Raw genomic sequence first — 12,743 nt, 5'->3', positions numbered from 1 at the left:
GGCTTAGCTTTCTTCTGTGGATTAATCCTACATCTGTCACGTTACAAAAAAATACATGCAAAATACATGCAATTCTTATATGCAACTAAAGTAGCAAAGCAAAACCACTATTTTTCAAGTAACCAGTTGTCTCAATTTCTAGTTCATATGGATATATACCATCTACAATCAATTATATAAAGAATGAAAATGACACTTCAGGAATTACTGAGCTCAATTCCTCTACATTTCTTAGCATAATACTAATTTATTTCCCTTTATCTTAGCCAGCTGCTTTTTACCAATTTTTTTATCCTTCTTGTTCATAACAAGTTGATGTAAACGTTCCTTTAGTTTATTATATTCACGCTCTTTTCTCTTCATATCATGATTATACTGAGTAGCTCGACTTGCAATGATATTTTGTAATTTCTGCACCTAAAAAAAAAAAGCATTTTCTATTAAATGAGTCCCTTTTGGATTGGTAAACTCAGTTAAAATTTACAAATTCAAGAGAGAGAAGTCATCCTAGAATTCAGCTCCTCAGAATAGTTTAAAAATTATAGGATTATTCTTCCTTCTCTATAGCCACTGGAAACCACTCTTTAAAACATCATTAAATAAAGCACATAGAGTGCTTATTTTTTAATTCTGAAATTTCCAGAGCTTATAACTCTCTAAATTATCTTCTACACCTTTCACCCTAGGTATATAGATTCTGATCATTTAGAAACCACAAACGCTTATGGAAGTATTAATGTGATTAAAGCTTCATTTGAAACAAGTAGATCATTTGTAAGGACTTCCTTTTACCACGGACTTGAATCATTTTATTCTTTCTCAATCTGTGACAAGCCCAATTAGTCATGGCATGTGGCAGCAGATAAACAGGTTTGTTTTTCTCTGATCAAAAACAGTTCTCAAATTAGAGTGAGGCAAACAGCAGACAGAATCTGGTTCAGACATTTGCTAAGTACATATTATATGCCAGGCACTACTGGTCAATGTTTGTATCTGCTACGACTGCTTAGGCAGCCCTGGATGGGAAGTAAGTTCTTTAAAGACATTCTTTATCTCTACTAGAGAGGATCATGTTTAACTTAGTCCTTACGAAAGAAGAACGACAGTCAAACCATTTCAGGTATAATCAACAGATTAAGTCAAAATTTTCCGTGAAATAACTCAAGGAAAAGTATACATAACCTTGTGGTTTAGGTAAGATACTTCATTACCCAATTACTAAATATACTACTACATAATCAAACATGCCAAAACAAACCTGTCTAAATCACTGTAAGGTTCTTCAAGAAATATGCTCCCTTAAAAGTCTAATTATCATCAAAGTAACATATACAACACTGAAAATGTTCTGCTTTTACAGTGATCACGTGGTCAGACACCAAATCACAGAGCAGTAAAAACCTAGTGATTTCTTCTTATATAAATTCAAAGATAATTTCAAATGCATTATTAGTTCTATAGGTCCAAATACCAAGTAATCAATAAGGCAAAAATGAGATTAAAATTATAATGTCTTCAGCCTAGAAATTAGATTTTTAATGTGAATTGCTTTTTTCAAACAGTAACTCGTGTGTTCATTTAGTCAAGTAATTGTCTCACTAGATGGACAATGTCAATATTTCAGATAGTTCAGGAAGAAGCATTCAAGATACAAGTAAAGGTATGACAGAGAATAAAAGATGTGCATTTAAAGCACCCCTGTGTCTGACAAAAAGTGGCGTGCGTGTTGAGTCCAGGATGGATGGTACAGAACACTGGATGTCACAAGCTGCGCACTGACACACTAAGCCAGATAAGCCCCTAGGGGAGAGGGAGCTGGAGAAGGTTCCTGACCTCTCAGCTGAGTACGATGCAACACTATACACACAGAGGTCTGCCATACCAATCTGATACAGGATGAGCAAACGGTTCTTTCTTGTTATAAAGTTAAGTGACCGTTACAGTCACCTCAAATTACAAACAACAACACAAAATTCACTTCAACTTTATCTGCAACAACTGACAACTCACCTCATCTTTCTCATTTTTCAGTAGCTGATGCAAATTCCTATTCTTGCACTGTAATTGTCTGTCTCTTTCCTGAAGACCAATCATTTCTCTCCTGGAGGTTTCCAGTTGTTCCTAAAACATTTGTATGCAATTTTGACTAAAATTAACATTGAATTCAGAGGAACTGAATCCTTAAAAGATTAGTAAAAACAAGTTACATGCCCTAGGATTTGTTACCTAAAATTGAAGTTTAGCAGCACACAAAATATTTAAAACAATTATAAAGCTTGATACTATAGTTACAAATTTTAAATTTGAATAGCAAATTTTAATTTAAATACCAATTTTAATATAAATGCAAAAGACCTTCAAAGTGGATCCTTCAAAAGGCCCTTCACCTATTTCAGTGATAGTGCCACTGAACATTTTCATAATTTCTTTTTAATACTTTTTAACACTTCTATGACACACTCTTAAGAAAGATCCAGAAATGATTTGGAGCTAAGTCTAAAGACAGGTGACTACACAAAGAAAAACACTCCAGGTCAGAAAAGGTGGGAATGCAGCATATCAGTCCTGCCTTGCAAACAGTAAACTCTCTCAAAACCTTTCCCTAAGGGCAATGGCAGCATTGCCAGAATCAATATGGGATTAAAATGTGTGTGTGTGTTAGCCACACAGTCATGTCTGACTCTTTGTGACCCCACAGACTGTAGCCTGCCAGGCTCCTCCATCCATGGGATTTTCCAGGCAAGAGTACTGAAGTGAGTTGCCATCTCCTTCTTCAGGGGATCTTCTCGACCCAGGGATTGAACCTGGGCCTCCCACACTGCAGGGGGATTCTTTACCGTCTGAGCCACCAGTGAAGCCCTGGATGTTCACTTGCAATTCATTTCACACGTTTCCAGAGGAACCGTACCAAAGTATGCATGAAGCTACTAGAATATTTTTTTAATCCTCTAATATTTATAAAATATAAAAGGCACTCAAGTGATGTCACAACTAACCACAAACAACTTGTATTATCTCTGGAACAATGGACCTCAAGAAAAATTTAGGAATAAAGCTTAGATAGCTACAAGGTTGCCAAAATTTCCTATCATGCTCAAAACTTGCTATCATGCCAGACCATCTGGCACTGGGCCAGCTGACATATCCCACACACATCAAATCACATTCTCTCAGAGTCATCCACACTTTACATGAACTTACCATCTTCTCTGCAAATCTATTTCTTATCCCAGTGAATCATACCGTCATCATCAGTAAATTCAAATCAGAGACCTGAACAGTATCTTTAATTCATGACTCTCTTTTCCCCAAATTCAATTTTTCATAAAATTCTACTCATTCTACTTCTTGAGTTTTCCTCATGTCTCACTCTTACTCTCTTCACTGGCACTTTCTCAGTTCAAGCCCCAAACACCCCTGGACTGAGCGATTGCTAAGGACTGCTAAGAGATGACCTTTTCACACCAGGCTTTCTGAGCCTTTTCCTCCATTTCTCTATCTTCTACACCTCCTCCTCTAATCTCTTCAACCAGCTCCAGATGGATAGTCACATCCTTCCTTATGTTTACATTCCTTGGTGCCTCCAGGTTTCTGCACAATGTCTTTCATACCTGGAGACAGAGTCCCAGCCTCATGTCTTACTATTCTTCATCATATATCACATAGATCAGCCGCTACCAAGCTGTTTGATGTTCACTGAAAGGAAAATACTCTTATCTCCATGCTTTTATATGGGTCATACGCTCTGCCTAGAATGGCTTTCCCAACACTAGTGAATTTTTTTTTATTAATTTATTTAATTGGAGGCTAGTTACTTTACAATATTGTAGTGGTTTTTGCCATACATTGACATGAATCAGCCATGGGTGTACATGTGTTCTCCATCCTGAACCCCCCCTCCCACCTCCCTCCCCATCCCATCCCTCAGGGTCATCCCAGTGCACCAGCCCTGAGCACCCTGTCTCATGCATCAAACCTGGACTGGCGATCTATTTCACATATGGAAATATACATGTTTCAATGCTAGTATCTCAAATCATTCCACCCTCGCCTTCTCCCCCAGAGTCCAAAAGTCTGTCCTTTACATCTGTGTCTCTTTTGCTGTCTCGCATACACGGTCATCATTACCATCTTTCTAAATTCCATATATATGCAATAGTATACTATATTGGTGCTTTTCTTGCTGACTTACTTCACTCTATATAATAGGCTCCAGTTTCACCCACCTCATTAGAACTGATTCAAATGCATTCTTTTTAATAGCTGAATAATAGTCCATTGTGTATATGTACCACAGCTTTCTTATCCATTTGTCTGCTGATGGACATCTAGTTTGCTTCCATGTCCTGGCTATTATACAGTGCTGTGATGAACATTGGGGTACACGTGTCTCTTTCAATTCTGGTTTCCTTGGTGTGTATGCCCAGCAGTGGGATTGCTGGGTCATATGGCAGTTCTATTTCCAGTTTTCAAAGGAATCTCCACACTGTTTCTCCATTGTGGCTATACTAGTTTGCATTCCCACCAACAGTGTAAGAGGGTTCCCTTTTCTCTGCACCCTCTCCAGCATTTATTGTTTGTAGACATTTTGATATCAGCCATTCTGACCAGCATGAGATGGTACCTCATTGTCGTTCTGACTTACATTTCTCTGATAATGAGTGATGTTGAGCATCTTTTCAAGTGTTTGTTAGCCATCTGTATGTCTCCTTTGGAGAAATGTCTGTTTAGTTCTTTGGCCCATTTTTTGATTGGGTCATTTATTTTTCTGGAATTGAGCTGTATAAGTTGCTTGTATATTTTTGAGATTAATTGTCAGTTGCTTCATTTACTATTATTTTCTCCCATTTTGAAGGCTGTCTTTTCACCTTGCTTATACTTTCTTTCATTGTACAAAAGCTTTTAAGTTTAATTAGGTCCCATTTATTTATTTTTGCTTTTATTTTCATTACTCTGGGAGCTGGGTCACAGAGGATCCTGCTGTGATTTATGTGAGAGAGCATTTTGCCTATGTTCTCCTCTAGGAGTTTTATAGTTTCTGGTCTTACATTTAGATCTTTTATACATTTTGAGTTATTTTTGTGTATGGTGTTAGAAAGTGTTCTGGTTTCATTCTTTTACAAGTGGTTGACCAGTTTTCCCAGCACTATTTGTTAAAGAGATTGTCTTTTCTCTATTGTATATTCTTGCCTCCTTTGTCAAAGATAAGGTGTCTATAGATGCATAGATTTATCTCTGGGCTTTCTATTTTGTTCCATTGATCTATATTTCTGTCTTTGTGCCAATACCATACCACACCATGACTGTAGCTTCGTAGCACAGTCTGAAGTCAGACAGGTTGATTCCTCCAGGTCCATTCTTTTTTCTCAAGAATGCTTTGGCTATTCAAGGTTTTTGTATTTCCATACAAATTGTGAAATTATTTGTTCTAGCTCTGTGAAAAATACCGTTGGTAGCTTGATAGGGATTACACTGAATCTATAGATTGCTTTGGGTAGTATACTCATTTTCACAATATTGATTGTTCCAATCCATGAACATGGTATATTTCTCCATCTATTTGTGTCATCTTTGATTTCTTTCATCAGTGTTTTATAGTTTTATATATATATATATATATATATATATATGTTTTTTTGTTTCTTTAGGTAGATTTATTCCTAAGTATTTTATTCTTTTCATTGTAATGGTGAATGGAATTGTTTCCTTCTCTGTTTTCTCACTGTTAGTCTATAGGAATGCAAGAGATTTTTGTGTGTTAATTTTATATCCTGCAACTTTACTATATTCATTGATTACCTCTAGTAATGCTCTGGTGGAGTCTTTTAGGGTTTTTTATGTAGAGGATCATGTCATCTGCAAACAGTGAGAGTTTTACTTCTTCTTTTCCCATCTGGATTTCTTTTATTTATTTTCCTTCTCTGATTGCTGTGGCTAAAACTTCCAAAACTATGTTGAATAGTAGTGGTGAGAACGGGCACCCTTGTCTTGTTCCTGACTATAGGGGAAATGTTTTCAATTTTTCACCATTGAGGATAATGTTTGCTGTGGGTTTATTATATATGGCTTTTATTATGTTGAGGTATGTTTCTTCTATTCCTGCTTTCTGGAGGGTTTTTATCATGAATGGATGTTGAATTTTGTCAAAGGCTTTCTCTGCATCTATTGAGATAATCATATGGTTTTTATCTTTCAATTTGTTAATGTGACGTATCATATTGATTGATTTGCGAATATTGAAGAATCCTTGCATCCCTAGGATAAAGCCCACTTGGTGATGATGCATGATCTTTTTAATACATTGTTGGATTCTGTTTGCTAGAAATTTGTTAAGGATTTTTGCATCTATGTTCATCAGTAACACTGGCCTGTAGTTTTCTTTTTTTGTGGCATCTTTGTCTAGTTTTGGTATTAGGGTGATGGTGGCCTCATAGAATGAGTTTGGCAGTTTACCTTCCTCTGCAATTTTCTGGAAGAGTTTGAGTAGGATAGGTGTTAGCTCTTCTATAAATTTTTGGTAGAATTCAGCTGTGAAGCCATCTGATCCTGGGCTTTTGTTTGTTGGAAGATTTTTGATCACAGTTTCGATTTCCATGCTTGTTATGGGTCTGTTAAGATTTTCTATTTCTTCCTGGTTCAGTTTTGGAAGGTTATACTTTTCTAAGAATTTGTCCATTTCTTCCAAGTTGTCCATTTTATTGGCATATAGTTGCTGTTAGTAGTCTCTTATGATCCTTTGTATTTCTGTGTTGTCTGTTGTGATTTCTCCATTTTCATTTCTAATTTTGTTGATTTGATTCTTCTCCCTTTTTTTCTTGATGAGTCTAGCTAATAGTTTGTCTATATTATTTATCTTCTCAAAGAACCAGGTTTTGGTTTTGTTGATTTTTTGTATAGTCTCCTTTGTTTCTTTTTCATTTATTTCTGCCCTAATTTTTTATTATTTCTTTCCTTCTACTAACCCTGGGGTTCTTCATGTCTTCCTTTTCTAGTTGCTTTAGGTGTAAAGTTGGGTTATTTATTCAATTTTTCTCTTGTTCCTTGAGGTAAGCTACACAGAGTTACATAGGGAAGAGAAGAGGGAGGAGGGAGATAGAGATGACCAGGAGGAGAAGAGGGGGAGTCAAAAGGGGAGAGGCCAATCTAGCCAATACTCAGTTCCCTAAGTGTTCCCCACAGCCCAGAACACCCAGAGAGATTCACAAAGTAGAGAAGAGAAGGGGCAGGGAGGAGATAAGAGGTGACCTGGGGGAGAAAAGGGAGAGTTAAAAGGCAAGAGCAATCAAGCCAGTAATCACATCCTTAAGTAAAAATGGGTACTGAATTTTAAGATTCTTAAAGGTACAAAATTGACAATACCAAAAAGCAAAGATTAAGAATCTAGAGTAGATGTTAGCCTCTCAAAAATACAATATTAAAAATACAAAACAAAATCAATCACAAAAGTTATAAAAAATAAATATATGAAATATGCTTTAAAAACAGGGTCTTTTTTTTTGCAAGTTAATAGTAGGTTATAATAGTAGGTTATAAAATTAAAGGAGTAATAAAGAACTTAAAATTTTTTTTAATTTTTAATTAAAGAATTATAATAGTAAAAATATATCTAGAAATTTCTCTGGAGCTGTTCAGGGCAGTGTGAGGTCAGTTTAGTTTCAGATAGTTCTTTGTTCCAGCTAATACTTCTTCTCAAGGTCTACAGGCCCATTCCAAGCTTCTTAGTCAATGCTAACTACAGGGTTTTAATCTGTTGCACCTGTCACTTCCAGAGCGGTTCCCTCTTCTTTATTTTGGTTTCCTCTGTTTCCAAGTCTCTTCAGTGTCTGATTTCCACCCTGACACAAAAGGGCGAAGGTGGTCACTTATTTAGGCCTACTTTGCTGTGGGGAGGGAGGAACACTGCACACAAATATCATTGGCATGTGTGGGGAATGCTCGCAGTGTATGAACCACAGTGGGTTTGCCCCAGCTCACAGCAGTGTGTGCTTTCCCGGTCTACACTGCTCAGGCTCCAGGTTGCTTTGCAGGGGAACTGTCTAAACCGGTCCCTGCATCTCCTGCACTTCACAGTCTAAGCTGCTCAGATACAGGTTCTCAGGTACTCCACAAAGCCACAGACTCGGTTGGGTATGCGTTTTGTGCCCTTTCCAGGTCTGAGCAGCTCAGGCAGCCAGATGCTTGGCGTGCACTGTCCCAGGTGGGCTGTGTGTCTTAATCACCTCCCAGGTCCCAGCAGCTTGGTTTCCCGGTTACGCCGCAAGAACGCTGTCTCAGGCATGCTGTGTGTCTCCTCTGGGGACCTGATCTCTGGCTGCGACCCTTCTGGCAGATGTCAACCGTCTTGGATCCCAGCAAGACTTGGGTTAGCAACTGGGAGCCTGCTCCTGTGCTGGTCTCTGGGGCCGAGACTACCCTTTGTCTTCTGGCTCTGGCTGTCTCCAGCCTGCCTCTCTGCCTCGGGTGGGCGGATGGGCCAATCTGCAGCTGGCTAGCTCTCTTTTGGTATTTGTGCCATCTTTTGTTATGTGAGCGGGCCAGGCTGCACCTTAGGTTAGAGCTTTAGCAGGAAAGTTTGTTTTTTTTTTTTCCTCTTTCTGGCTATCCCCCAGTGTGGGTTGCTATCTCACATTAGCTCCCTCAGATTGTCCTCAGGGCATTCAGGCCCGGTCCTTACCCTAAGCAATGCAGCCTGTGCCTCCCTGTCCAGCCCATGCTTGCTGGTGGCGGACACAAGCGTCTGGGCTAGTTCTCCGCTGGAAGTTGCAGTTAGGCACATATTCTGTGGGGGTTTTTTCCTTCCCTTCCCAGTTATGTTGCCCTCTGAGATTCCAAAACTCCCCACAGACCAGCCAGTGAGAGGGTTTCCTGCTATTTGGAAACTTTTCCTCCTTCACTACTCCCTCTCCAGGACAGGTCTCCACCCCTAACTCTTTTGTCTCTCTTTTTGTCTTTTATATTTTGTTCTATCTCCTTCTGAAGAGAATGGGCTGCCTTTCTGGGTGCCTGGTGTCCTCTGCCAGCATTCAGAAGTTGTCTTGTGCAAGTTGCTCAGCATTCAAATGATCTTTTGATGAATTTGTGTGGGAGAAAGTGGTCTCCCCATCCTATTCCTCCACCATCTTAGGACCGCCTCCACTAGTGTATTTTTATTCATTCCTCAAATCTCAAATCGAGTGTTACTTCTCTCTGTAGCATTCCTTACCTCCCACACCAAGAATGAGTGAAGCAAATAATTACGGATCAACCTGTCCCTTTACAATGGACTACAATCTCCTTGCAAACAGGGACTGGGTTCTACTCATATTTGAAACCCAGTGACCACCACAAAAATACTCCATAAATTCTGCTCAACAAACTGAGTGAATAATAGTCAGATCTAGAAACTTTTCTAGGATAGATCAGCAACTTCTCCCATTGTACACACATTTCTGTCCGTAGCTGATCCAAAATACCTGATTTTGGCCCAGGTCAAATCCCAAATTAGACGATTTCTTAAAAAACACTCTACGCTTTGGGTCGTCCCAATGAATGATCATTTCTTAAAGGAAAGGTTCAACAGTCCCAGATTATCAATATTATTATGTAATTACTCACTAGCTATTTATAAGACAGTGAACCAAAGGTGCCTAGAAAAAGTTTTAATGCAGAATTACTCCCTTCTAGGACTTAAAACTTTGGGTCTAATTCATAAGATCTTCCATAAGTTTCTCTGATAGGTTGGAGGGTATCAACTATCCCCTCTATCACAGTTCCCCAATCAGCCACGGCATACAGAATGTACAAAAACCTAATATTATTATAATAGAGAAAATATACTGTTATATACGTATATGAGCTAAGATGACAACATACAGTAGTGTTTGGCAATGACAGGCTGGTATGGGCAAGGGCTGCTGAGAAGCTAAAATGCTTCCCTATTATATATATTTTATATTATATACTAGAGATTCTATTATTTTCCAATAAAGCTTAGAGATTCAAAATGCTGAGCAGGTTGTTGTTGTTATCTATTCTTGGAGTGGGGTAGGAGAAGATACAGAAGAAAAATAAAAAGGGAAACCCATTATAGAACAGTATCTTTGAAAAAATTTTGCTTTGAATTGACTATTACCTCCTTTATAATATACAATCATAAGTCCCTACCAGACTGTGATTTGAATACCTTCTTTCCTCTCAATAAATGAGAAATTCATTTATTAAATAAATGAATAATACTTTTTTTTTTTTAAAAAAGGAATACATCTGTTCCTTTAAAAGGAAAGAATGAACAAAGTAGAGCCAGCAATAGATGTTCTATAGTTCAAGGTAGCAGGTCAATGTAAAAAATACTTCTTTTGTTCTGAGAAATTAGCAGGTCTCTGAAAGCATTCTTCTCTGGTCCTCTCTAGAGTCCCAGGGACTTCTAAGACTTAGTAGTTATCTGGTCTGCTTTCATTATTGAGCTTCAGCACCTGTGGCATAGATCACCTCAAGAAAATTATTCTTGAAATAAACTGATGCAGTATCTCACAGTAAAATTATTTTAAATTAAGCATTTACTTTATTAAGCAAGACTGGATAGGGTGGGGGAAGGTCCTCATTCTATTTTCCTCAGATGTAAGTATTTCCTGAACTAACTTTTCAAAGATTCAGCAAGACACCAGTTCATAAAATCATTGCCTTCGACATTGATACCAGGAAGCGGCACAGTTGATTTGTACAAACTATGCTCACTTTCACTCAGCAATTTAAAAAAATCCTAAAACTTAAAAAAAAAAAAAACCCACTAAAATTTGTTTGATAAAGTCCAATGAAAATTTATAGTATCAAACTACATAACAATGGCATTGAAATACATACTGAAATGTAATTTCTACCTTAAGTTTTGCATAGCAGTTCTGTAGATGGTCCATATCGCTTCCCAGTTTCAAATTCTGTGTTTCCACATTTTCCTGAGCTAGAAGGTTCTTCCGCTGAAGTACAAGTAGCTCATTCATGCAATTTAAAACAGCAACTATATTTAATTCTCTCTTTGTCTCTTTACCTTTGGATTCTTCATATAATGAAGGAAAACCGAAAGTAGTCAATTCCTAGTAGGAGAAAATGTTTTCCTAAAAGTTGGTTACTGACAACTTAGTAAATAAACAAAAGACAGAAATCTCTTCTGAGAAAGAAAACTATCCTAAGATACTTAAGAGAATAGTACCTATGCCAAAGGACAAAGAATTAAGAGACCTGGGCTCTTTCAGCCTCTGCTCTACAATTACCTGTGGTCTGGAATAGGCACTTAGGTTTCTACATGTAAAATAAGGGTAAGGCTCCCCCTGGCAGAGCTCCTGGAGTGATGAGGGAGCTGACCGGCTCCAGACAAAAGCATTCAGCTGGTATCTAGACTAGATGGTCACCAAGGTTCTCTGCAAATCTTATATAAGTTTCGGGCCAATATGTAACATATGTGTGCTTGACAAGTTTACCACTCTTATGTACTACTGTATAACATGATTTGTTATTTATTGTATCTTACAAAAAAAAAGTTACCTGATCAAGATATGAGATACTTTGCTCAATATTCTCTTCTGTGCAGAAGGCACTAAAATAACTGTGCACATTTTTTGATAAAGGTATTGAAGAACATAGCACTTGTTGTGAGTATAAACTTGATGGAGACATCTTTGTTTCTGAGGTATATTGAGAGATAGTTTTGCTTTCTGAAAGAATCAATAAAATGCATTTACATAAATAATTTGCAAAAGTGCATGCAAAGCTAATAACATGATCTTCATTACCAAAGACTGTGAACTACAGAAACACTGTTTTTTCAAGTTAAGGCAAAGCTGGTTTTTGTATGAAACCTATACAATATTTTCCAAAAAATATACAATAAAGTGGTGCTCTTAGAAGGCATGTTAAGTTGCAATATTCTATCTTAAAAATTAACAGTACGTTAGATTTATAAAACTGCTAGGCAAAACCTACTTGTCTATGCACTCAAACTTTATGTGATTAAAGGAATAAATCAGAGAAATATACTGAGGTAGCCAATGAATTTATTTCAAACGCAGAAAAATCTCCTCAAGTAATCAACTATTCAGCCAAAGCACTTAACCCTACTAATAAGGCACAATTCTTAGCTCTCCCTGATGATTTTACTAAAGAAAGATGAAAATTATATATTTTACTCCTATTTATGTCTCTCTCTAGGTACATCTTCAATATTTCTGGCAGTTATAGTGTCACTGAAAATTAACATTTGCAATTACTGTTCTAGCTTACAACTATTCTAAACTCTGTTACCTGAAGACAGACCTGGATCTGTAACAGTCATCCAATCTCCCATAGCAATCACCAGAGCCAGGATACCTGAGGAACCAATTCAGCAGTGACACATTCAGCCCAGCTGCTGTCAGGCTTCTATGTAGGCATTTCCTTAGAAAACAAATCACAGAATAAGAGCATCGAATTAAACATATGAAGGCAAATATAAAGTCAATGTGTCAGAGATAGTCATACGTGCTTCAAACCAGGATTCTGTATTACTCTCATGTACTATCATATAGAACACAGTAAAGCACAATAATAAAAATTATGTGTGTGTGTGTAAGTTCAGTTCAGTTCAGTCACTCAGTCGTGTCCAACTCTTTGCGACCCCATGGACTGCAGCACACCAGGCCTCTCTGTCCATTAGCAACTCCTGGAGTTTACCCAAACTCGTGTCCATTGAGTCGGTGATGCCATCCAACTATCTCATCCTCTGTCGTCCCCTT

At 37.7% G+C, this 12,743-nt stretch overlaps 1 protein-coding gene across 1 annotated transcript in view; it reads right to left on the bottom strand.

The window, feature by feature from the left end:
* The window catches only part of SSX2IP (SSX family member 2 interacting protein), a 28,450-nt gene extending 16,134 nt beyond the window's left edge, over positions 1-12,316 (bottom strand). Inside the window, exons 1-5 of the mRNA XM_052637681.1 lie at positions 12,274-12,316; positions 11,518-11,687; positions 10,857-11,069; positions 2,011-2,121; positions 282-417 (exon numbers count right to left, since the gene is read on the bottom strand). Of these exons, the coding sequence (XP_052493641.1) occupies positions 282-417; positions 2,011-2,121; positions 10,857-11,069; positions 11,518-11,687; positions 12,274-12,316 (673 nt within the window). The remainder of the gene's footprint in view (positions 1-281; positions 418-2,010; positions 2,122-10,856; positions 11,070-11,517; positions 11,688-12,273) is intronic.
* Positions 12,317-12,743: the final 427 nt, after the last annotated feature.

This window comes from Budorcas taxicolor, chromosome 3 (genome assembly GCF_023091745.1).
Source record: "Budorcas taxicolor isolate Tak-1 chromosome 3, Takin1.1, whole genome shotgun sequence".
NCBI lineage: Eukaryota > Metazoa > Chordata > Mammalia > Artiodactyla > Bovidae > Budorcas > Budorcas taxicolor.
The sequence above is the reverse complement of the archived record's forward strand: the minus strand, read 5'-3'. Positions and strand labels throughout refer to the sequence as shown.